The 24061-nt window shown below is 38.8% G+C and overlaps 2 protein-coding genes and 1 long non-coding RNA gene across 5 annotated transcripts in view; 2 read left to right on the top strand and 1 right to left on the bottom strand.

Moving 5' to 3' along the window:
* The window catches only part of RANBP9 (RAN binding protein 9), a 40820-nt gene extending 21615 nt beyond the window's left edge, over positions 1–19205 (top strand). Inside the window, exons 4-14 of one of the 3 annotated variants that reach the window (XM_051799180.1) lie at positions 1515–1682; positions 4747–4769; positions 6725–6909; positions 7670–7782; positions 9100–9208; positions 10610–10800; positions 12822–12969; positions 14632–14705; positions 16870–17021; positions 17698–17809; positions 18224–19205. In XM_051799180.1, coding sequence (XP_051655140.1) covers positions 1515–1682; positions 4747–4769; positions 6725–6909; positions 7670–7782; positions 9100–9208; positions 10610–10800; positions 12822–12969; positions 14632–14705; positions 16870–17021; positions 17698–17809; positions 18224–18354 — 1406 coding nt within the window. In that variant the 3' untranslated portion in view covers positions 18355–19205. Of the gene's footprint in view, positions 1–1514; positions 1683–4746; positions 4770–6724; positions 6910–7669; positions 7783–9099; positions 9209–10609; positions 10801–12821; positions 12970–14631; positions 14800–16869; positions 17022–17697; positions 17810–18223 lie in introns of those variants that run through there. The other 2 variants (XM_051799179.1, XM_051799181.1) reach the window with 2 other exon arrangements.
* Positions 19206–19503: 298 nt separating this feature from the next.
* On the bottom strand, positions 19504–24013 carry NOL7 (nucleolar protein 7). The gene is made up of 8 exons (XM_051799267.1): positions 23768–24013; positions 23291–23351; positions 23123–23205; positions 22947–22978; positions 21940–22054; positions 20743–20864; positions 20585–20662; positions 19504–19885 (listed from the first exon to the last, which is right to left on the bottom strand). Exons 1-8 carry the CDS (start codon positions 23950–23952, stop codon positions 19818–19820), a joined length of 744 nt encoding a protein of 247 aa, XP_051655227.1. The 5' UTR covers positions 23953–24013; the 3' UTR covers positions 19504–19817.
* Positions 20183–20583, top strand: LOC127476391 (uncharacterized). The gene is made up of 2 exons (XR_007906575.1): positions 20183–20448; positions 20491–20583. It is a non-coding gene; the product is annotated as an uncharacterized LOC127476391 (long non-coding RNA).
* Positions 24014–24061: the final 48 nt, after the last annotated feature.

Raw genomic sequence — 24061 nt, 5'->3', positions numbered from 1 at the left:
GTTTCCAGATAAAAGCGAAGCTATAGATTTCTATGCTCTGCAATCTGAGTTTCTAGCTATAAAGATGAGCTACTGTGATAAAAACATTTTGACAAACATGGATGAGCTCTTCTACTGGCAGTTTCTGTATAATTACCTTTCCATCCTTAAGTGAGGGTGTGTGGCCTAGTTTTCAGTTTTGACTGTTCCATTGACCTGCATGATCAGGGACAGTCTTGTTAACAATTGTTTGCAGTATCTCTGTAACACTTAGAGAAGTTTTGTGTGTGTGTACATGTTGCCTTTTTTTTAAATAGATCTTTAAATGTGTAAAAAATACCCACCCTAAAACAAAAACCAACAAACTTTTTTGAAATTGTCAAAGTATAAAATTATGTTGAATTGACCTTAGAGTATCTGCATTGCATTATAACTTTTTAACCCAACTGTTCTCATAAAGCTTCTTACAATGATAGCAGTGTCTCAGTTAACACTGTGTGTCCAGCTAAGGGTGATGGATTATTAGTGGGTGGCATTGTTTATTTTGAATATGACTTAGGATGCACTGCAAATAATTAAAGATACTACTAATCAAAGTAACTACAATAATTTGGGATCTTTAATTTACTGAGAGATGCTTAATGTCGTACTAGCTGAAGCTACTGATTGTACAGGTTAAGGGTCTAAGTGTGGAAAATACTTTCAAATTAACAGGTTAGGCAGCAACTTGACAGAAAAAGCTCAGTATTGAATTGCAAAGAGTGTAGACAGGTATTTTTAAATGATCACAGACTAAAATCGCTTGCTGTGAATTTCATTGAGTACTGTAATATTCTGAAGCTTCTTAGAGGTGCTGCAGCTTCTTCACCACTAAAATCAGCACTGTATTTGCATATGTAATGATTTGCTCCTGGCTGTGACTTTGACCTGTATTGATAATCTTTTTCCTTTTCATTTAATTTATTTTAATTTTTAGGGGCAGCAAAGATAGTGGCACTTTAGTCTGGAGATTCTGCTATTATACAGAGGCTGCTTGCTACTGAATAGTCATTGAGAATGATCAGGAGTAGAAATGTGCTTCCCCAGAGACGCATGTTTGGGGTTTAGCCAGGAAGAATCTGATTATGACATATGGTAGCAATAGTTTTGCAAAATGAAAGGGAGAACAGGAGAATCTTCACTGCTTTGCTGGGACATGTCAGATCTGTATATAGCTTTTCAAATTTCAGCATTGTAGCTGATAATATTTTTGGTGTTGGTAATTTTGTACGTTCATTTAAAGAGAAAAATGTGTTATCTGAATTTGCATTATCTGTTATGTACTACAAACAGAATTACTTGTTCGGCCATTTTGATAAAAGAAGTTGTCATTTTTTAAATTATACAGATTTCTTAGATAAGGAATCTTAGAAAGTAGGAAGCTGAGCATATTAATTAACCATATGAACCTGGTTAGACTATACCAGCTTTGCGTAGTCTTTAATTTATTAACTAATAAAGGAAGCGAATAAATTGCAAATGCTTTTGTTCTCTAGGTTGGGATAAACATTCATATGGTTACCATGGAGATGATGGACATTCATTCTGTTCCTCTGGAACTGGACAACCCTACGGCCCAACGTTTACTACGGGCGATGTCATTGGTTGCTGTGTCAACCTTATCAATAACACCTGCTTCTACACAAAGAACGGACACAGCTTGGGTATGGAGAAACATTACCATTAATGATAACAGTATGTCTTCAAGTCTGTAAATATGAAACTCTCTTCATGCCAGGAGCAGTGTTTGAGTTGTTCTTTTGATAATTTGATCATCAATGAAGTAATAAAAGAATTGGGAAGAATAATTTCTTGTGTGCCACTTGCACTAACATTCCTTGTGCATTTGGGAGGATTTATTCATATAACATCTCATTCTACAGGATCTGCATTAATGAACTCCACTACTAAATCTACAAATAAAACTTGATGTTTATAAGGTAATAGATAGTAAGGGAGGTGGAAATAGCTAAAATTGATTTCTGCTGTACGGGGGACACCTAGCCTTCACTAAAACCTTACATTGGATGGGTGTTATTTTGAGTATATGTTGGAGAACAGTGTCTTTTGGATTCCCTGTCTGGAGCCATTCATAGTTGGGCTAAAGCCATAAATTATACAAGTTTGCTAAAATTAAGTCCATTAAATTCTTGTGGTAAATTGTAGTATTAAGCAACACTGCAAGATAATTTCGAGTTTGGAGATATCAGGAGTGGGTAGAGTTAAAAATTTTGGTGGAATATCTATTTCAGTTCCTTAATGCAGTTTAATGAGCAAAGATACAATGTAAAATTAAAAAGAAAAACATTGTCTTCCTGCATTTAGGGGAGGGGAGGGGCTTGGGAAGAAATCTTGAAATTGTGCTGAGCAGAACAGGAATTTTGAAGGGATAAAGCTCAAAGAAGAATAAGGCTTTTGTCATAGGTAGAAATGTGACAAGTAAAAGAGAGGGTAGCTTGAAATGAAATAAGAAGTTATTGAGACAGGTATTCTTGAAGTTGCTGTTCTATTTTCTCACACTGGCAAACATGAAGAAGGTTTGGAAAGTAGTAAGGGAAAGGACACAGTTTAAATTATTTTCCTAGTCTGTCTGAACAAGACTGCCAGTTTGTTTGCCCTGAGCAAACACATCTGACTTGGAAGTTTTCCTGCCCCTACTCAGAGCAGGGCTTAGGTGTCTTCTGAGGTCAGTTCCAAGTAATCACTTCTGGGATTCTATTTTATCGTGATTTAATGTTCCTTCTAAATTGAATGAGCCTGTATACCTGGACTCACTATCTTGACACCTCGGGCAGTAGGTGACACCGAGGGCACTTGAACCATGCACTGTGGAGTTGTTTCGTTTGGCCCTGTTGCAGGTTATGTCCAAGTGGAAGATAATGGGCTCGTGTTTGCCTTAATCTTTAGCTGAGTTAAACAGAGAAAGGTCATCTTACTTATTCTGTTTTTGAAACTAGCAACAGTGTGCCTGCAGGTAGGTTGGATCAGTTGATCAACTAAAGAGACACTAGTTTTCGTGACTACCCTTATGGTCACATTCATGAAAGAGCTAAAAGGGAAGAGCAGAACCCTCTTTTTCAGTGACAGACTTAAAGCAGACTGGATTAGGCCAACTGTGAAACAACACTGCAAGTGATTACAATCTGTTTTTAAAGGAGAACAGAATGGCATAGGTGAGGAGAGGCTAATAAAATGTCATCTGTCATAGACAGAGTCTGACAAACACTTCATGGATTTCAGAAGGAAAACTGACAGCTTTTCTGCTGTTGTGGGCTTTGCTGGCTTGAATTTCTGACAGAGGAAAATTGATTCTGTGTTGAGTGGAAAAAGAAATCAGAAATTTTGGCTGTCTTGCAAAGATGTTGCTGCTGCTAGTTGTCCAGAATTCTTATATGATCGTGACTTGGAGGACATTTATGTTTTTTCTCTGGGCCACAGATGCTCTCTGAAGTATAGGAAATCTCTTGCTTGGCCTAGGATATGATAAAAAAAGGGCTAAGCAATTTTCATGCAAGTTTGAAATCCTGGGTTGAAAAAAAAAAACCACAAAACCAACATCCCCCCAAGCCCCCAATACCTACGTATCACTCAGTTGTCATTCATCTGTCATGCCTACAGCCATGACTGTTTTGGAAAAAAGCAGGTTGGATGTTAAAATGTGCCAAACAGAGAAAGTAGTAATACCTTAGGAAAAGTTAGGATGAGAACAGGTAATAAATAAAATAATAGCTTTGAGATGTGATGGAAGGAAAGAGATTGATTCTGTATGTCAGCCTTTTGTCTCAAAGATGTGAGTAAGGAATCTAGATGCTCCTGAGATTTGAAATCTTGGTGCAGAATGGAGATTGAAAACAGGGGTGTAATTTAGAACAAAAGATTAAAAGCTTTGTTTTCATCCTAAATTTGAAAAGGCAGTGAGACAAAATAAATAAGAGTTTGAAGGGATAAGTGGATTGGAATAGTTATGTATTTGTTAAAAAAAAATAAATTAAGAAATACTTGCGACAATAAAGGAAATTATGAAATACTGTTATTTGGCTGTCAGAAGGTGATTCCTGATATTTAGTTTTTAACTGAAAGCTTCCCAGCCCCCAAAATTGACTGAAATTCCTGAGGTGTATAGAGGTCAGATGTTTCTCTAATCCTGAGACAGCAAAATCACTCCCTTGGTTTTACGGGTAGATGGATGCTTGTAATTATGTAACAACATATTAAGCTCTTCTGTTTGAAAACAAAAACCTGCTGGCATGGATTAGAGTGGAACGTTTACCAGGCTGATTTGGAGTATTGTAGGCATGTGCCTTGTGTAAAGATCTTGAGTACTTATGAAGAACAGTGAGAGCAATCAAGAAGAGACACCATTAAATTTTGATGTTGCAGCATCAAGACATGCAAGTGAAGAAGTATCTTCATATATTCTTACATTTCTTCTTATGTTTAATACGTAGCTAGAATTTTCATACTTTCTAATCTGCATATGTATATGATGTTTTTTAATTCTTACGCCCTATTTTGGAAAAATTAAGGGCAGATTGAGTATTTTTGAATGACAATTTCTTTTTGTCCTTTATTACTTAAAAACATGAGTTGTACCTAAGCATCATGGATTTCACCATACTTAATTTTTATTTCTGAGATGATTTGGGTGAATTTTCTGAACATATAATAAGAAAATGAGGCTAAAATCCAGACACATGGAAATTAATCTTAATTTTCTCTTCATTACAGGCATCGCTTTCACAGATTTACCGGTAAGATAAGTGCATTTTCAAACAGTTTTCCTTTGTACCATAAAGAGATGTTTCAGATCAAACTGGCATTTACCTTATGCTTCTTGCAAATACAGTGATAATTTCCTTAACCAATTTAATATCAGATATTTCTCTTCATCACTTCAGTGGTGATTTGTTAATTGAAGCAGAAAGTTTTTTTTGTTTTACACCAATACTTTATGAGGGGTTTTCCTTTTCAGGTTTTTAACAAACAGTTCTAATGGAAGTTTTAGGAGAAAATGATACATACGACTAGTTATTACATACTTTGACACGTTCAAGCTTTACATACAAAGTCAAAGCTATATTAAACATCAACACAGTGCATGACTGTTTGAGACGTGGTTACTGTAATTCATGCTTGATGCCTGATTTTCAAAAATCTTTGCTTCACAAGATCAGACATAGCAAATTATTTTTTTTAAAGAAAGCTGCATATATCTGAAGTCTTGTAGCTTTTGAGTCAATTAAATTGTGCTTTCCTTGAAATTGGTATGTGTTCCCTATGCTACTGGTACAGGCACAATACTGCTCTTACTTTGTTTTATTTTTCTCATTCACTTCATTTCTGATTTAATCTGGTTAAGGTGCAATGTGTGATGCACATACTGGCCAGCTACTCCATTTGCTGTGGCCTTGGGAGGCAAGGACAAATATTAAAGAAAAATGAAGTCAGTAACCCAAGGAACCTCTTAGTCCTGCCACAAGGTTTAATGTTTTGTGCAGGAAGCCACTGCCACTATCCTGGATCTTTGGGATGCTAGCAGGGCTCCTTGCTACCGTATGGTGCCAGCCCAGCAAAACTGACACTACAATCTGAAGTATGAAGCTGGACCTCTCCTCATTAGAATTGATTGTTTTCGTCTCGTTAAAAGATTTCAGATTTCTACTTTGTTGATTAGACTAGACTAGGTAACACTATGAGCAATGTTTATTAAAAAAAGAGAGGTGTATGTGTGAAAATAGAGGCAAGATCGGCTTGGGCATGGTTTGAAAATAGAGTATTTTTCTTTTGTTTCACCTGCATGTTGATAGCTTCTTACTGATAGCTATAATTTATTTAGCATGTAGCTTTGTAGATCAGCATACCATTTTACTGTTCCACCATTGTCTGCATTAGAAATATCATGTAGGTGTATTTATAAATAACTTTTAAAAAAATTTTAAAAAATCCCCCCCAAAAGACCCCAGCAACAAAACCCCATTCACCCAATTGATTGCATTGCCACTGCTGAGATGTTCATTGCATTTAAGAAAAATTACCTTAATCTCAACAGGCAGATTCTACTTTTCTCATATTTGGCGTATTTCAAATTTGGATGGAGACCTAATCTCTAAGCAGAAAATGAAACTGAGACAACAATAAATGCTTTAAAGTCTCTTTCTAGATACAAGTCCAGGAATTCACGAGAACTTCAATGCACTGTTACAGTTCTTTTTAGGTGCTACACTTGGACTTTGGGGCTATTGAGTTTTCTGTCCTGTCAGTTCTTACCACTAAAATTCAGCGATGTTTTAACTATTTCACCCCAAAAGGAAAATGGCCCACTTTGTAAGTTTAATTTTTGTTCTCTTTTTAAAAGAAAAAAACTGGTCTTTAAAAATCATCCAAAAATTGTTATTTAATATTTTGTAAAATTAAACCCAAAAGTCGTAAACTTTAGCACAGTTTAAAATGTGAATTTTCAGATTAGAACAATCAGTCTTTCTTCTTTCAAACTAAAAAAAATTATGATCACTGGGAATAAAATTAATCAGTCATTGTATTGCTGTATTGGCAGAAGCTGCTTTTGCTGCTGGACTGATGGTCCAGAGGTATTTTGTTATTCACACTACTAGTAGCGGTGGGGGTATTATTACAGAGATGAAAAAAAACCCAGAAAGTGGGGAATTCAGAATAAGAGGAAAAAAACTAACTAAAAATTTTTTTGCAGCCAAACTTGTACCCTACAGTAGGGCTTCAAACACCAGGAGAGGTTGTGGATGCTAATTTTGGACAACACCCATTTGTATTTGATATTGAAGACTATATGCGAGAATGGAGAACCAAAATTCAAGCACAAATTGACAGATTTCCAATAGGAGATCGGGAAGGAGAGTGGCAAACAATGATTCAGAAGTAAGACTTTGAATATTGTTCATTTAAAAAACAAGTTACTTACATGATTTCAGAGACCCTTTAAACATTCCATCTATTGTCTTGTGCAAAAAATGATAGATAGTATTAAAAATTAGTACAAATAGTTTTGTTAACAGGTTTGATGACAGTGTAAAATGGTGCATGAATAGATTTTGTGGAAGAGTTGTCTGTGTTGTTAATTTGGAATTTATAACTGTGAGTGTAAGGCTTCTATTCTAATATGACCTATCTAATGTGGATTGGGGAGTTTAGAAAAGTTGCTGTGGTTATATTGGATGGGTTTAATGCCCAAAGTTTCCCTTTGTGTTCTCAGCCTTTCGCATGCCAGGTTAAGTTGTGCCTAATTATGTTTCTTGGAAAAAATGGGGGTTGTGACTTTGCATCTTTTTTTTTTTTTCAGTGTAAACAAAAACTTATTGTGAAGAAATTTCCCTTCAGGGTATCTAATGAGCAAAAAAAGAAACTTAATTAACAATTAATATTTGAATTGACCCTCCTTTTGGGTGATGAATAATTTTTGTTAAAATTCATCATAATAAAGTTATACATTGATTTTTCTGTACAGTTTTGAAGAAGATACTGGTTCTTAAGTGAATTACTTTTGTCTGACTTGCACAGAAATCTCTGAATTTCAAGTAGAATTCTTTAATTATATCACTTTTTTCAGAGAAGATTTTTTTACATTCAGAAGTTCTTGGTTTCTTACCTGTATGTATTTCTGGATTTTGTTTATTTTTAGAATGGTATCATCTTACTTAGTTCACCATGGATACTGTGCAACAGCAGAGGCATTCGCCAGATCCACAGACCAGACTGTGCTAGAAGAATTAGCTTCCATTAAGAATAGACAAAGTAAGGCTGGAAAGCATGTTGCATCCCTTTTTTCCTCGCTTAAAAATTACATGAAGCTTTCTCATAAGCACCATTGTAGAATTTCCTTGCAGCACTACTCCGTAGTACAGTTCTTTGCTGTCATATAAAGTTACACAGGTATGAACAGCTGGTTACAAAAAATTTGTTCAGTAACGCTTTGGAAGGTGTTTGGTGTAGCAGAATGTGGTAAAGTACATTGTTGTCTTTTTCTCTTGAATGAAAAATGTGATCTGTCTTAAACAAATGTGTGTAATGTCTCTAAATGAGTGTTTGTGAGAGCTAACGGTCAGTCACAAGCAGGAGTATAAAACTCAATCTTGACAAACATTTAGATTTTTATCTTAACTGTGAAAAGAGATTGAGTTTAGAGAATGCTTTATTAGTTAAACTTGAGTTTTCCTGTTTACAGATGTGAGGGGGAAGAGGACAAGGAGATCTAACAGCAGTTGAGTTCTAACTTGCCATGGCAGGGCTCTTGGGCAGCCCGATTAAACAGTGCCTTCCTCATCCATTTAAATCTCTCCTCTATGAACATAAGCAGTTGTGTTACTGCATGACATACCACATGGGGAAACTGCTCTGGTTGTAAAATATCTCATTTGTTGGGCCGTTTTTCATTTGGATGAGTTTCTCTGTCAGTGGATAGAATGGTGAGACTGTTTGCAACTTGTGCCAAGTTACAGCCACAGAAGTATCAACTAAAGCAGGGACTGTTGTGAAAAGCTTTACTCAACTGTAACCTGACTGGAAGTATATGTTGTAGGTGAGAGAGACTAAATTTTTGTTTTTCTCAGTCAAAACTGAACCTGTGGGAGTGGGATGCAATTTGGATGTTTTTGAGTGACGATAGTTTGGTATGTGCTTATTTATAAAGTTGTGAAAATGAGAAGTAAATTGTAGAGAGTGTCTGTAGTCTTATTCTAGCTCTAAATGCACAATCTGACCACAAAGCAGTTAGATGCTGGCAATAAATATACTGAGTTCTCATTTAGATATATGTAGGTGGAGTGCAGTTCTTAAATTTTCCTTTTGAACGTTTTAAGGAAGCATGATCTTTCTTTACACTATTTTTTTCTAAGAGAAAAAAAAATCTTGTTGATTGATGGTTGCAGTGTCTTTTAATCATTAATGTACGTGTATTAATCCATAAGCTGTCCATTTAACTGATGTTGGTGAACAGAAATTCAGAAATTGGTTTTGGCAGGATGAATGGAGAACCCATTGAAACAACATAACAGCTGTATCCAAGTTTACTAGAAAAAAATCCTAATCTCTTATTTGTTTTTTGGTGAACAGGAATTCAGAAATTGGTTTTAGCAGGAAGAATGGGAGAAGCCATTGAAACAACACAACAGTTGTATCCAAGTTTACTAGAAAGAAATCCTAATCTCTTATTTGCATTAAAGTGAGTCTTCAAATTATACAGATGTGTGTTTATAGATGGCACAGTACCTTCTGAGTCAAGACAGTTACTCATTTAAAGCTTTCACAGAAATTTAAGCAAAGTTAAGCAGCGCTTTTTAGAAAATGTGTATATTTCACTTTTTTATGCTCTTCTTATTTGCTACATGTTTAACTAGGTTTTGTCATCAAGCTCCTGGTTTGCAGCATAATTCACATCTCCCTGTAGACTTGTTCTATAGAACTAAGTTTTGTAGTTTTTTAAATCAATTTTAATTCATTTGGGTGTCAAGTAAAACTTAAAATGAAAAGTGATACAGTATCACATTCAAGAAGATTAAGAATCCTGTTGGCATAAATTAGTCTGTTCCTCCAAAGGGGTGACTGACTTTAAAGATCAGTTTAAATGAGGTGTTTCATTCCATGTCACTTTACTAGAAACCTCTGGCTAAAACTGTGGAAATTCCGTAATCCCAAAGAGTTCTCTTGGCTTCCCAGGCACACGATAGTTACCTTCATTCTGGCATTTTTACTTGCCAGCTGGGCTGTTCCTCCAGAATTTTGTATCACGTTGCAGTGTTTGAATGTCGAAAAAATCTGTTATCTCCTGTAAGAACAAAGCACTTTAGTTTTATGTTCAGTTAAGTAACTTGGAATGTGTTTGAAGTCTGTCATGCTCAAGTGCTGAACAGAATTCACGTGATAGTACTCCAGACTTATCACAGAATTCACAAAATGTGAACATTTTGATGAAACACTTCACTTGATAACGTCAGTTGTATGTTACCTTTTTCTCAATCTGTTGTTCTAAATTTTTAAATTTGGTCGTTCAATTTTGTTATTGAAGCATAAAGCAATAGTTCTGAGCTTTCTTAAAGTCCATACTAAAACCTTCTTACCTAAAATGCAATTGACAAAGAGCAACAGCCTCTAAAGGGAAGGTTTGTATACGAGCTTGTTTTTCAAACTGTTTTCTAGTGCAAATGTTTAATGTTAAGAGTTATTACCCTTTGCTATTTCAGACAGTCAAACTATATTCTCATTTACTTTGAGAGAAGTGACAGACATAACAACATACCAACATATCTTTCTCAAGAAATAACCTCGCCCCTGCCAATAAAACAAAACAGTTAAGAAAATATAGTTTAATTCTCTAAACCTTGAGGATTTGCTGACAAAGTCTGTCCTTGAAGGATAATATTCCTGTTCTCCTCCCTCACAAATTTGTAATTGCTTATTTTTGGTGGAATACTCCAAAGCTCATTGACGATTGGGTTACTGACATCCAGCATTTTGTTGAGTCAGTCTTGTTCTGTATTTAACACTAAAATGAAATCATTGCTATCATTGGTAATTTGAAATGTGTAAATTGTTTTATTAGCTTAACTTTTTGCCTTTTGTTTAGGGTGCGCCAGTTTATAGAGATGGTGAATGGTACGGACAGTGAAGTGCGGTGTTTGGGAGGCCACAGTCCAAAATCTCAAGATAGTTACCCTGTTAGCCCACGATCATTCAGTAGTCCTAGCATGAGTCCCAGCCATGGAATGAATATTCACAATTTGGCAACAGGCAAAGGGAGCAGCACACACTTTACTGGTAAGTTGACGTGGAGGATGTACCACATAGATTTGGAAATACCACACCTGTTTGTTTTACTTAAGATTTTATACTGAATGCTTTGTATAACAGTATAATTTTAATGATTAAAATATGTGATTCTCAGTCACTGGGCAAAGTGAAGGTTTCATCATACGTTTTTTGCATGTGCTGTTGTTTTTACTATGGGTTTGCAAAGCAGGTTGTCACCAATTTCTAAGAAAGGCTTCTCTCTGGGAGATGAAAGGTTCTGATAAAAAATTTCTGTTTTCCTTTTGATGATAATTTATGGCTTAGGCAGGGTGGTTTAAATCCAGTAAGTGGTGTATATGATACCTTTCCTATGGTGTTGATGGAGAATTAGGAACATCTGCACTTATGTAGGAAACACTGAAAGCTCGGTGGTGGAGTAGGGAAAAGACTTTCTGCTGGCAGCCACATTTCAGTCTGAACAATTGAAACAGTTCTTCGAGCATTTAGGTAATCAGAAATCTTCAGTGGGAAGCCATGAATGTTTGAGGCTGCCAGTGGGAAGATCCTTGTGCCTTCCAGAGCACCACTACAGAGAAGAAGTTGAGCATGTTAAAATAGTACGTGAACGTGTCATCCTTGAAGACAAGACTTAAGATAGCAGAGACCATCAGCTTTCACTTCTGTTTACTTTCGAAATCCATACTGGAGCCGATTGGGGGTGCTTTATTTAACTTACTTTTCTCTCTCTGGGATGGAACGGGAAGCCAGTGTAGCCTGGCCACCAGAATAACTGCTGCCCTTGGAAGGGACAGCAACTTCACTCTTCTTCCCTCTGTGTCAAGGGAGTGTCAGTGGAGATCCACTCAGATTTTCTCGTTGTTCTTCAGGTGGTTATTTGGATGTATTGTAGAAAGGAGGTTGTAGCCAGGTGGGAGTTGGTCTCTTTTCCCAGGCAGCTCTCAGTAAGACAAGAGGGTATGGTCTTAAGCTCTGCCAGGGGAGGTTTATGTTAGATACTAGGAAGAAATTCTTTACAGAGAGGGTAATCAGGCATTGGAATGGGCTGCTCAGGGAAGTGGTGGATTCTCCATCCCGAAGATGAGACTGGATGTGGCACTTAGTGCCATGGTCTAGTAGCCACAGTGGTAGTGGATCAAGGGTTGGACTCGATGATCTCAGAGGTCCTTTCCAACCTGGTTGATTCTATGATTCTATGAAAGTACTTCTAAGTTTTCTAATTTTGAAAATAGAAGCACCCCTTAATAAGCAAGTTGATGAATGTATTATTAGAATTGAGGTTTGGGATTTCCTAAATGGTAGCAGCTGTTTTCTTAATAATAAGCCCTTTCTGTGACTTGTTTCTGTATTAGAAGATACTAGGGAGCTCCTGGTTCAATATTTGCTTCAATTAATAGTTTTTTATCTTATTTTGCAAGGGTCAGAAGAGATTTTAACCAGATATTGTTATTTCACAGCATCGTCTAATTTTATTTAGTAAAGCACAATATTAACAGTAAAATGTTACGTGGTGAAGGAGGGAGGTTGTATAGCAACATGCAGGATATTCAGCATCAAATTCTACTGCACATTTATCAAAAGAATTATGTGATTACAATTAGTAAGGTGCATGTTTGCTTCCATTCATGATGACTACAGTGGCCTAGAAAAGATTTTTGGATCTTTCAGAAACAATGCATCAGTTCTAAAAGAAATTATTTTGCTTTGGTGCAGTTTTCTGTTTTACTGGTATATTAGTACAACTGAAAAACATTCTCATGCCTATGTTCGTAATTGTTATTTATAATAATATTAATAATGTGTAACATATATATATATATAATATGTTATATATAATAATGCTTAACTTCTGCACTGTAGAAAATTTAAAGGTTCAAGTACCTGAATCATGGAGGCAAAGTATTTGGGTTAGTTTAGCAAATCTAGCGTTTACTGACCAGGAACAATTATGCTCTACTTACTTCACTGTTATAAATTGGTACTTACAAATAAGTTTGTAGATGGTTATAATTGTTAAAACTTTCTTTCAGGGTTTGAAAGTAGTTGCAGTAATGGAGTAATATCAAATAAAGCACATCAGTCTTACTGTCACAGTAAACACACGACCACCAGCTTGAATGTACCAGAGCTAAACAACATAAATGTATCAAGATCACAGCAGGTTAACAGCTATTCCAGGTGAATAAACTTCAGATGCTTCCAACTTATGTTAAGACTTGTGTTGTCCATGTGCTTGCATTACAGAGAAGAATTCTCAGTGGAATTTGATGTCTTTTTTTTTTTCCTCAAGGACATTTGAAACACATAGTGTAAGGGGCCAACAGCTTGTGATCACTCTGGTGTGCTTTTGTGTTATTTTGATGACTCAAACTTAATAGGCTGTTTTCTCCTCTTGGGTTAAAGAAATGCAATGGACAAAAATAAATTATCTGGCTTATAGCTATTTATGGTCAGTTTTGAAGTTGTACAGTGAAGGTTAACTAGCTTTCTGGCATTTGGGATTTTAATTTAAGCCACTGACATTGATTTAAGTTTGTTGCATGTAGGTAATGAAAAGTTTCCCAGATACTCTCCATTTGTGCTACTATCTGCAAAGTAAACATTGAGATGCATGTGAAATGTGGACTTCCTTTTGTTTGTATATTCCAATCACTGTCACATTCAATTCAGAGAATGAAAATAAATTTATTAACCAGGTTTAATATGGTTATTCATCACCAGTAACTCTGGGTTGCGTTGATGCAGCAGAACCTAATTTGATGTGAAATGCAACAGTACTTGGCTGCGTTGTCCAAAATGGATTCCCAAAACTACCATGTAGGGTGTAATGATGCAGTGGTGATAACCAAAAGTATTTCAATTGGATAGTGATAATTGGGGTAAAAAAGTAAGAGTAACAATTTACTTTTTAACTTCATGATTTCTGTTTGCATCAGCATTGCCTCTGCCAAAAAGCCTGGCAGTGTCCAGGCAACTTGGTGATTTTTCACAGGAGGAAGACAGTTCCTTGGCTGTGATATTGCTCAGTTGGAAAGGCCTTTTGGTTTCTTTCCTCAAAGGAAACTTGAGTATTTTTGGTTGCTTAGAGGCAAGATATTAAACTTCTAAATTTGATATATGTGGTCTTGACAGAGGTTTTAGGTTGTTATTCTCCATAACAAAATAGAACAGTTTAGGATGCAACTGTCAGCAAAGCTCAGTCCCCAAAGCTGTACTGGCATTTTCTGAAAGCACTTCTGTGACCTGCTGCGAGCAAAGTATGGTGAGGAATTGAATGCTTTGAATTTGCCTCTGAGTATCTCTTCAGTGTTTTGGTTTACTCAGCATTTGCTTTAGGGTTTTCTTTTTTTTGTTTTTCCCCTGTCATTCCACTGAGAATAAATAAGAAATCAAGGCATTTTCGAAAGAATTAGTTACCTAAATACATTTTCAAAGTAGGCTGTATATAGACTTAACTATATTTAAAAAAAAGTGGTAATAATATATTTTCACAATGCATTTTCTCCATCTCTGTGTATATAAAGATATATAAACAGGGTAAAAAATTTTTTGTGTGTATCTAGAAAGTGTTATTCCTTACTCCTGAATAATAGGGGACGTATTTAATTTTTCAGCATCTGAAAGTACTATTTTACCGAATGTTAACATTAGTTGAGACAGCCTTACAATTTCCATGGTGCTCTGGTACCACCAGTTGCTATGGAAGAAACTGTGGTCTAACTTGGTAATATTTAAGGCAGCTTTTCAGTAGCCAAGATGAGGAAGTACTGTGATGAAGTTGTGAATATAATCTAGGTACTTAAATATGAGTAAAACTTGTATTTATTACTCTTTTTTCAGCAATGATGTAGACATGGAAACAGATCACTACTCCAATGGGGTTGCTGAGACTTCGTCCAATGGCTTCCTAAATGGTAGTTCTAAACATGATCACGAAATGGAAGAATGTGACACAGAAATGGGTCTGCAGTGATATTTCTTACATTTTTATTAAGTGATGGCAACAAGGTTATGTTTTTACTTGCAATGCTTCCCAACTTGAAAATTAGGGTTATTAGCTCAAATCTTAATTTTTTGTTTGTTTGTTTTGCTGTTACAAGATGTAAATCTTATAACCACTGATTTAGGTGGTCCAGTATCAGTGTGAGAATAAGGAAAATAAGTAACTTGTGGCTATTGAAACTAGCATTAATTTCTAAGGAAGTACCTTTAAGAAGAAGCACCCTGTTGTGTAGCATCCCTGGCTTTGGGTTGGCACATTGTTTCTCCCTCTTCCCATTCACGGTTCTCATGGCATCTTTGTGCTTCACAGTAAGTGTAGAAATTCTAAATCTTTATATTGAAGAATGCAAAGTGCTAATATTTAATGCTCAAGGAAACCGCTATATTTGGGAAATGTAGAAAAAAATTAAAATAATTTTTTCATTTTTTCCACTAAAAAATTACTGCTTGTATAGTTGTGGTCTAAAAATTACCTCTGTTTTACTTAACTTGCTTTATACTCAGTCATACCTGTTGACATTGATGACAAATGAATATTTAAATCCTCTCTGATTGCCCTTTGTGCAGCTGCAGAACTAGGTTTTCAAACAATTGATTTAACCAGACATCAGTTAATAGGTAGTTTAAATGAAATGTGAAACTCGAGACTTCCAGAATGCAGCAGTCTGGTCAAGCACATACAGAGGTCTGTGACTGCTTCACAGTTCCAGGAGCAAGTGTGTTGCTCATCCTGCAGCTTTGCTGGTAAATACCAGGTAACTGTTGAACAGCAAATGTAATTCTGTTACAGCCATGAAGCAGGGAGATACAAGTTGCCAGGCTGTTTTCCTTGCATTATGCTCTGGAGCTAGATAAAAACAGGGCCCTCATTTCCATGACAGAACAACCAAAATACTTCTTTACTCTCTTGGAGCCTTTTCCTCGGAGACTTGTGACAGACATGCAGCGGCTGCACAGGGCACAGAGTTGTTTGTGCTTTTTGTAACATAGTTTTTTTTCTGCCTTTGGAAACTGATGTCCTGGATTAGCTGCACCACTACTTGAAGACTTGTGGGTGCTTCACCTTTTTAAAAAAGAAATGTGGCTCCTCCACCTACACTGTTTACTGCCCCCAGTCTGAGTTTGGTGGTTTTTCACTTTTTGAAATGTTTATATATTCTCCTTAGTGCTGTGTATGTAATGTCCAGTAGGCAAGTATTTTCCAGAGGTTTTATGCCTACATCTAAGGAAAAAAAAAAGGTGGCCAGTTAAAAATCCTTGTTTGAAATAGTAGTCAGAATACATCACTAGATAGCGGTGTAAAGTCAGAAAGAAGAATAGTTTTGTAATTGAAGTGTACCTCAAAATGCACATTTAAAACTTCCATTGATAAAAAAAGGCAAGGAACGGATAAATGCCTTTTCTTTAATATGTTGCTTTAATTGTAAATTTTAAAAGGACAGAACTTTCAGAGAAACCAAGGATTGATTTACTATTCATAATTTGCATCAATATTTTTTAAAATCACTAGTGTTGGGGAATGTTGTAGCAAACAGTAAAGAAATCAATGGTAATGTTCTGCTTGATTACAAAAGAAGCCTGAAATGTCTGAATTATTAAGATAGTATATTCTACAAGGAGTATGAACAGTCTAAATGATTGTCTTGTAGCAGACTCCATCATGGCTGTTCAGGAAGTTCAGGGGTTTTTACCCTCTTTTAGCAGTTCCGGATTTGGCACATCTTTAGAAGTGCAATACCAGAGAATTAAAAAAGTAGAACTGTGTGGATTTTTATTGTTGTTTTTTAAACTCCCGTAAAATTTTAGGATAAAATTTGGTTTATAGTCTAGTTAGTTTTAAATTAATCATTGCAAAATAAACAGCACATGTCAACAGCCTCTGCTGTTAGTTAATGAAGTCTCTTAAATGTTTATAAATGAGCAATTTAGCAGTGCTCAGTACAGAAGTATATGGTGCCAAGGTCTCTCTGAGAAGGCAGATGGTTTTTTTGAGTGAAATCAGTGCAGATTCTGTAGATCCACAGGTTGTTACTTTCAGCTCTATTAGTGGTGATGATGACGATATCGTTTTTGCAGAAGTAGATTCAAGTCAGTTAAGACGTCAGCTCTGTGGTGGCAGCCAAGCAGCCATTGAAAGGATGATCCATTTTGGAAGAGAATTGCAAGCAATGAGTGAGCAACTAAGAAGAGAATGTGGCAAAAACACAGTGAATAAGAAAATGCTCAAGGTATTTTTAATCTTGAAACTGTGGTGCTAAGGTGAATAACTGTGCTGCCCAGCAGGAACTTCCCACAGCATGTGGTGCTGGAATTCTCTCATTTTTTTTGTGTATGTGTGTGTCTGTCTGAGAGCAGTATTCTGGTCAGCTGTGGTGTAGCACTGTCTCCTGTCTTGTCTGTGTAGCACATGCACAGGGAAGATAATTTTGTGCTGTAGTACAGTTAAACCCAGAAATTAATTTAGCACTTTCCTTACTCTCATTTCTGACCATGTAACTTGGCCTCTTGAATCAAAGTGCTGGTTTGGGCTCTAATGATAAATGAACCACATGAGGATTGGTAGAGATGCCCAAAATGTGGTCTCTTCAGTACTCTGCATGCTAATTAGTTTACCTTGATTTAAGACTGCTCTGGAAAAGAATTCTCCAGCCAAAGACTGCATGCAGTTTTCAGTCTGTTTTCTCTTACCCCATCACTTACTAAAATACTGCTACCTTTTGTCTTGCTGTTGGGAAGAACACTGCTTGCTCCAAGGGGAACAAACCCTGTCACAATTTTTTTATCCTTTTGTACTGATAGGCACTGACAGTTACTTTCATGATACTGAATCAAAATAAGTGAATAGTCCTTGTTTTCACTAGTAGTGTATAGCTGTGAAATGTAATAAAAATCATCTTCCCACAGGATGCATTCAGTTTACTCGCGTATTCCGATCCCTGGAGCAGCCCTGTTGGAAATCAGCTTGACCCGATACAAAGAGAACCAGTGTGCTCTGTACTTAATAGTGCAATACTAGGTAGGTATGGCCTGGAGGCTGCCATGTGTGGTGGGCAGTGCCTTTCTCTCGTCCCACACAATGACCCTACTGCTCACCGCGCATCACACTCACTGAGTGAGTGATGAAGAATAGTAATGTTAGGATACGCTCTTTCAGGAAGACAGGGGTGGTTTTGGGGGGCACTTTAATGTAACAGGTACTTGTCTTTTTATTGTTCAGCCCAAAAATGGGTCTGTTCAATAATGGTGCTTATGCAGGGAATTTGAAAATGTCACTTTGCTCTTAGAGCCAGACAGTGGAGGAGCAACAAACTTTGAAAGTAAACACAGGAATTTTGAAATGAGTGATTGAAGCAAGCTTAAATATCAAGGTTTCAGTGTATTGCTATGAAATTAATCAGGTATTTTAACTGCCACTGTGATTCTTTTCCAGAGACTCACAATCTGCCAAAGCAACCACCGCTTGCCCTGGCCATGGGACAGGCATCACAGTGTCTAGGATTGATGGCTCGGTCAGGCATTGGATCCTGTGCGTTCGCCACAGTGGAAGACTACCTACACTAGCTATGCATTTGAAGGTCTGAAAGGTGTTGTGGCATATTCAACATGGAAAGTAGACCAGCTCTGCTGACTGGAATTTGGAATTTTAATTATGTACTAAGGACAAGTCTGTCGCTTTATGTTGCTTCCTAGTTTACAGCATGATGCAAATGATTTCTAACTTAGTGTTAGGAGAAAATTTCCATCTTTAAACCTCTTAGACAACTAAGAGTTGAAAATATCACTGGTAACGTCAGACATCCAAATTGACAAGTACCAATCCTTTAAACGATTGTCCAAAACAAACCAAAAATCCTGCTACCTTGTGGTGGGACGGAAGACTTAGAAAACATGGATGTATTAGCATGTGGGTGATGTAAATGTCAAGCAGGATGACTTGCCAACCTCCACCCCCATTGTTACATAGTTCAATCAGTGTAATTTGCAAAATGCAAATGGTTTGGATATATAGTGTTGATGGGAAGAAATGATATTTTTTAATGTGTACTGTAAAACTTGAATTACTCAGGAGCTGAGTGAATATGTTTGTTGCTACTTACAATCCCAACCTGTTGATCTTAGTAGTTTTTTGTTTTAACATGGTCTTTTCAACTTTGTTTCCTTGTTTAACTACAGACAGCTTCTGTTGTGTAGGCTCACCAGTTTAACTGTTGTATTATAACAGTATTACATGTCAACACAGTGTGGTTATGACCTATTTATATAAAAACCAAATATTTAGTCAATTTACAGTCTTAATTTAATCTTTGTACACCTTGCATTTTTAAAAGTGCTTAAATAGTACTATATTGCAATAAAATGTAGTGATATCATAATTAACCAGCCATTAAAAACTTACTTCTACATACATGGTAGCATGGAGTTGTATGCTACATTGTCTTGGTTCTAGAGTTCCCTCCTAGAACAGCAATTCTTACATAGACCCATGAATGTGGCTCTAGCCAGGGGGGGTCAAGTCCATGCACTGACAGAATCTTATTCAAGCAGTAAGGGATTTTTCTTTACTGCTTGAAAGTAACCATCAGGCTTGAGGGAAGTAAGTGTCCTGCTGTGTGAGCTGACTTAGTGATTCTGCTATTAGGGTACAGACTTCCCTTTAGAGAGGCAAGTAACTGAAGCTGCTGTAAGAAATGCAGCATCCGCAACAGTAGGTACAACATGGCTCATCTTTATTCTCTGCAAAGGCATTGCCTCACAGAGGCAGCTCAACAAGCCTGGTCCTAACACCAGCTGTTCTACAACACTGCCCTGCTCATGTTGATTTGTAGCTTCCCCAAGAACTTCTGAAAGGGGGAGAGAACAGGAAAGTCTGATCAGGCACAGCTTGGTGAAGATCAGTGCCTTCTGGTAGGTGGAGCTGAAAGCAAAGTGATGATGAAATGGGGAAAAAAAAAAAGTGTTGTTTTGAGAGATTAACCTTCAGTAAAAGTCCTTAATATCATCTTCTGAAAAAGCTGTCTTCAGACTCAATTTTTAGTCTGCGTTGCGATCCAACGTTTCTTAAACCTTGCTGCTTTTTCCTTTTTTTCTTGCCCTTAAGAAAAAAATAAATAGCTGTTAGTTAGTTGCCCCTCTGCTGTAGAAGCAGCAATCCAGTGACTGCTGCAGCATTTCAGAACAGAATAACTGACTGGAAAGCTGATAAACTTCCTATGGTATTTCACATACACCAGGTGCCTTCAACTGGCCAGGAGTACCAGCCTGCACCACGCTCCTTCAGAAGGGGGATGCAGGGACAGCGGTGCTTTCAGTGACGGAGCACAAGTGAAAAGCAGATCCTGCATGCTTTAACGATCAGTAACTTTTGTCTCTGGTGTTTGAGAGCCTCACAGACTGTGTGGGTGTGAGTCTGTCCCCAACAGGGGCTATTTCTCTGTGCTCACACAGAAGTTCTGGGAATTTGATATCCCTCTGCTTTTAGGTTTTACACATACCTGGAACACCTTCGAACAGCTCAGAGGCTGGAGGCTGAAACAGCAGTTTTCTTAATGTGCTTTCTTAATGTACCAAAAATGAGGCAGTTTTTTTCCAAGTTGTCTGTGTCTCTCACACCCTCTCCAGGGGCATGCTCACAACACCCACTGAGGCTGTAATGCTGTGCTGCCCTTCCCTTATGATCTTTGGTTAGAGGGTCACAAGCTGCAGGCCTCTAACACAGGAACACTGGTTTTACTCAAGTGTACTTTTAACCACATATGCAAAAGTAGCACCCACTTTGACTTTTTATACTCACCCCAAGATTTGTCCACAAACTGAACTGCAGCTTTTTTAACTGGGTCTTTCTTGTTTGCAAGCGAAAAAAATTCATTTGCTGAAATGAAAATGAGTGTTAATTACCAAGTTTAAGCCAGACAAGACTAGATGTAGACCTGCCTAACCAAAACTGCTTACCCTGTACCCGGTTGGTGTGTGGCCCATAGAGCTGAGCATTTAGAAAGTCTTTGGCGAGCTGTTGGTGGAGGCCTGTTAAACTCTGATCTTTTAAGCACACAGCTGCGTAGTTTCCTTTTGACCTAGTTAAAAAGACAGATGTAAATCCCTTTACCATGGTTACAGAACCCAGAACAACACACACATTAGCGTCAAGCTTTGCTACTTGAGCACAACTGCAGGAGTTGCTGGTTTCTGATGCTCAGATGAGCTTGGTGGCAGTATTAAAAAAAATTAAAAATGGGACCAAAACTCTGAAGCTGTTGTTATATGCCTTTGTGTGCCCCGAGTCATTTGGGAGTCTTGAATTAGTTCTCCCAGAAGCCAGTGCAATTCCTCTCTAGGGACATCAGTGACAAACAAAGACAAAAAAGAAAAAAAGATTAAAATGCAGGAATTCAGTGCTCAATCACCCCACTTGTATCAGCACGTAACACAGTGTGTACTGCTGTGCTTATGACTGCCCAGTGATCTCATAGCAGTTATATATACCTAACATATAAAAATTATTTATATTATAGATTTTGTTATATATATATATATATATGCACGCACACATTAAGGCTGAGAGAATTGGGGATGTTCAGCCTGGAAAAGAGAAGGCTTTAGGGCAGCCTAATTGCAACCTCCCAGTAACTGAAGAGAGCCTACAAGAAAGATGAGAGGGACTTTTTACATGTAGTGACAGGACAAGGGGGAACGGCTTCAAACTAGAAGAGAGTAGGTTTAGATTAGATATTAGGAAAAAATCTCTTTACTGTGAGGGTGGCGAGGCACTGGAACAGGTTGCCCAGAGCAGCTGTGAATGTCCAATCTCTGAAGGTGTTCAAGCCAGGTTGGATGGAGCTCTGAGCAACCTGGCCTAAGAGGACAGTGTTGCTACCCATGGCAGGGGGGGTTGGCAGTAGGTGATCTTTAAGTAAGGTCCCTTCCAATCCAATCCATTCTATGATTCTACATAAGCATGCGGTAACAGAAGATATTAAAGATGCTTATAGCACATAATTATGCTTTCAGTAAGAGGAAGAGCAGGGGAAACATGAAGTGCAGAAGAGGGTACAGCCATGCAGTGACAGAACAGCTGCTGCAATGCCCCATCTCCCAGGCAAAAGCAGCCACATGGGGCAGACACCCTGGATCATCTCTTCCTCCTCCTACCTGGCACCCTTGCTTGCCTTGCCTTTCTTCACCTGCGTTTTGGCTTGGCCTTGCCCTTGGGCCTGGACTTGTTTCTCTTTCTCAGCCTCATCTTCAAGTTCTTCACTTGAAGTAACTTTAAAACAAAATTTCCCAAACATTATGAATCAAAACTGATAAGAGGAACAGGAATTAAACAACATGCATTTTTCAGAAGCACTGAGTAGTAAGAAGGGCTGTGAGAAGGAAGGGAAGAAACATGCCTCAAGGGAGCAACCCAAAGTTGGTGGCTGCTAGCCAGCTTTCCTCTTCCTTGGCATCAACAAAATGGGATTCATTATAGGACAAAAATTCAGTGCAACACAACAGCTACAGGTAACCCACAAATGGGAGTCCAGCCTCAGCTTCAGTCTCACTTAGTTCTCAGCTCATCTCTTTGTTATGCCAATAGATCTTTTTTAAATAAAAGGAAGAAAAAGTAGCAGTTACACCATCCAGCAATATAATTAGGTGAGGTCTGGATGAGAGAATTGTTTAAATAAAAGGGGTTTTGTGAAGTACTTTGAAGTACAGATGAAAACAGCAGTGATAAACATTCTTGACTCGACTGTGTAGTTCTGAATTTGAAAAAAGAGTTATTTCATATTTTACAGATGCTATTAAATTATAGTTTGATGCGTAAAGTATCAAGATGATTTAACAACTCTATCCAGGAATAGCCTTTATAATTTACACAAGTGCTGAATATTAACCCACCTCTGGTAATCCTTGCTTTTTCAGCTATAACACCTGCTCAAGATTTCCTTAAACACCTCAGGCTATTTTAACTGAAATCACTGTACAGCAAGCAACTTCTGTAAAAGGCCCAAGAATTAGATTAAATGTGTCTTTAGATTTTCCCTTGGGAAAAGAGAGTCTGTCCACGTTTCAGACTTTCACCAGGGCACTCCCCATTGCAGCTCTGGCACAGAAATGAACTCCTGAGATATAAGAAGCACTCCACGCTAGCAAAGTGAGCTGTAGCATACCTTGGTCATCTGCCGGAGCCTGCTCAGCAGGTCTGGGGAGCAAGGAAAAAGCAACACGTTACTCTTCCAATTCACACTCACTTCGTCTACTCCCGTTTCAAGCCCGGCCTCCCAGTGCCAGGACCCGGCTGGGCAGCATCCACCGAGACACCCCAGATCCCCCCACACCCCCTCACCCTTCGGGCGGCACAGGGGTGGCGGCCACATCCTGCAGTTCCTGCAGCTCCTGCAGCACGGCCTCGGGCAGCAGCCTCCGCTTCTGCGGGGGAGAGGGGAGTCAGGCGGGCATTCACCCACTGCCCGCCCGGAGCCAGGTGCGAGCGGGTGGGGGGACGGCGCTGTACCTTCTGCTCCGCGAACAGCTCCTGGTGCCGCCGCCGCTTCTCCTTCAGCAGCTCCCGGTGCCTGCGGGAAGGCGGGAGGCGCCGTCAGCACGGCTGCGGAGTAGGAGAGGCATAAAGGGGGGGAGGAAGGAAGGGAATAAGATGGGGAGAAGGGGGAATAACGGGGGGAAGGTGGAATAAGGGAGGACGGCAAGAAAGGTGAAGGGGAATAAGGGGGGGATAACGAGGGGTAAGGGGTGAAGGCAGGGTAAGAGAGGGGATGGCAGAGTAAGACAGGTGAAGGGAGTTAGAAGGAGGGTAAGGGGGTGTTGGGGAGGATAAGAGGGGAATAAAGGGAGGACCAGAGCACGGTAAGGAGAGCCGTAAGAGGAGAGCAGGGGTAGTAAGGGGGGAGTAAAAGGGGCGAAGAGGGAGCACGGGACAAGAGGTGTGAAGTGCCCGAGAATGGTCGTTCGGGGTCCGCGTGTGTGTCCGCACCTCCGGGCCGCCTCCCCCACGAGCTTCCTCTCAGCCTCGGCCGCCTCCCTCGCCACGCCGAAGGACACCTGCTCCGGGGCCTCGTCCGCCTCGTCCTCCGAGGAGGAGGCCGGGCTGGGCAGCGCGGCGTGACGCCTGCGCCTGCCCGTAGCCGCCGCCGCCTTCCTCGGCCGTGCCATCGCCATGGTCGCTGCGCCGCCCGCCCCGGAACCGCTCCCGCCTTCCGCCGGGGAATGCCGTGCGCCAGGGAACCCCGCCTGCGTGCCCCGCCCCCCGGGCGCGGCCGACAGACAC

The sequence above is a fragment of the Manacus candei genome, unplaced genomic scaffold (genome assembly GCF_025592945.1).
Source record: "Manacus candei isolate 608988 ecotype Guabito, Panama unplaced genomic scaffold, ASM2559294v1 h1tg000049l, whole genome shotgun sequence".
Taxonomy (NCBI): Eukaryota; Metazoa; Chordata; class Aves; order Passeriformes; family Pipridae; genus Manacus; species Manacus candei.
The sequence above is the reverse complement of the archived record's forward strand: the minus strand, read 5'-3'. Positions and strand labels throughout refer to the sequence as shown.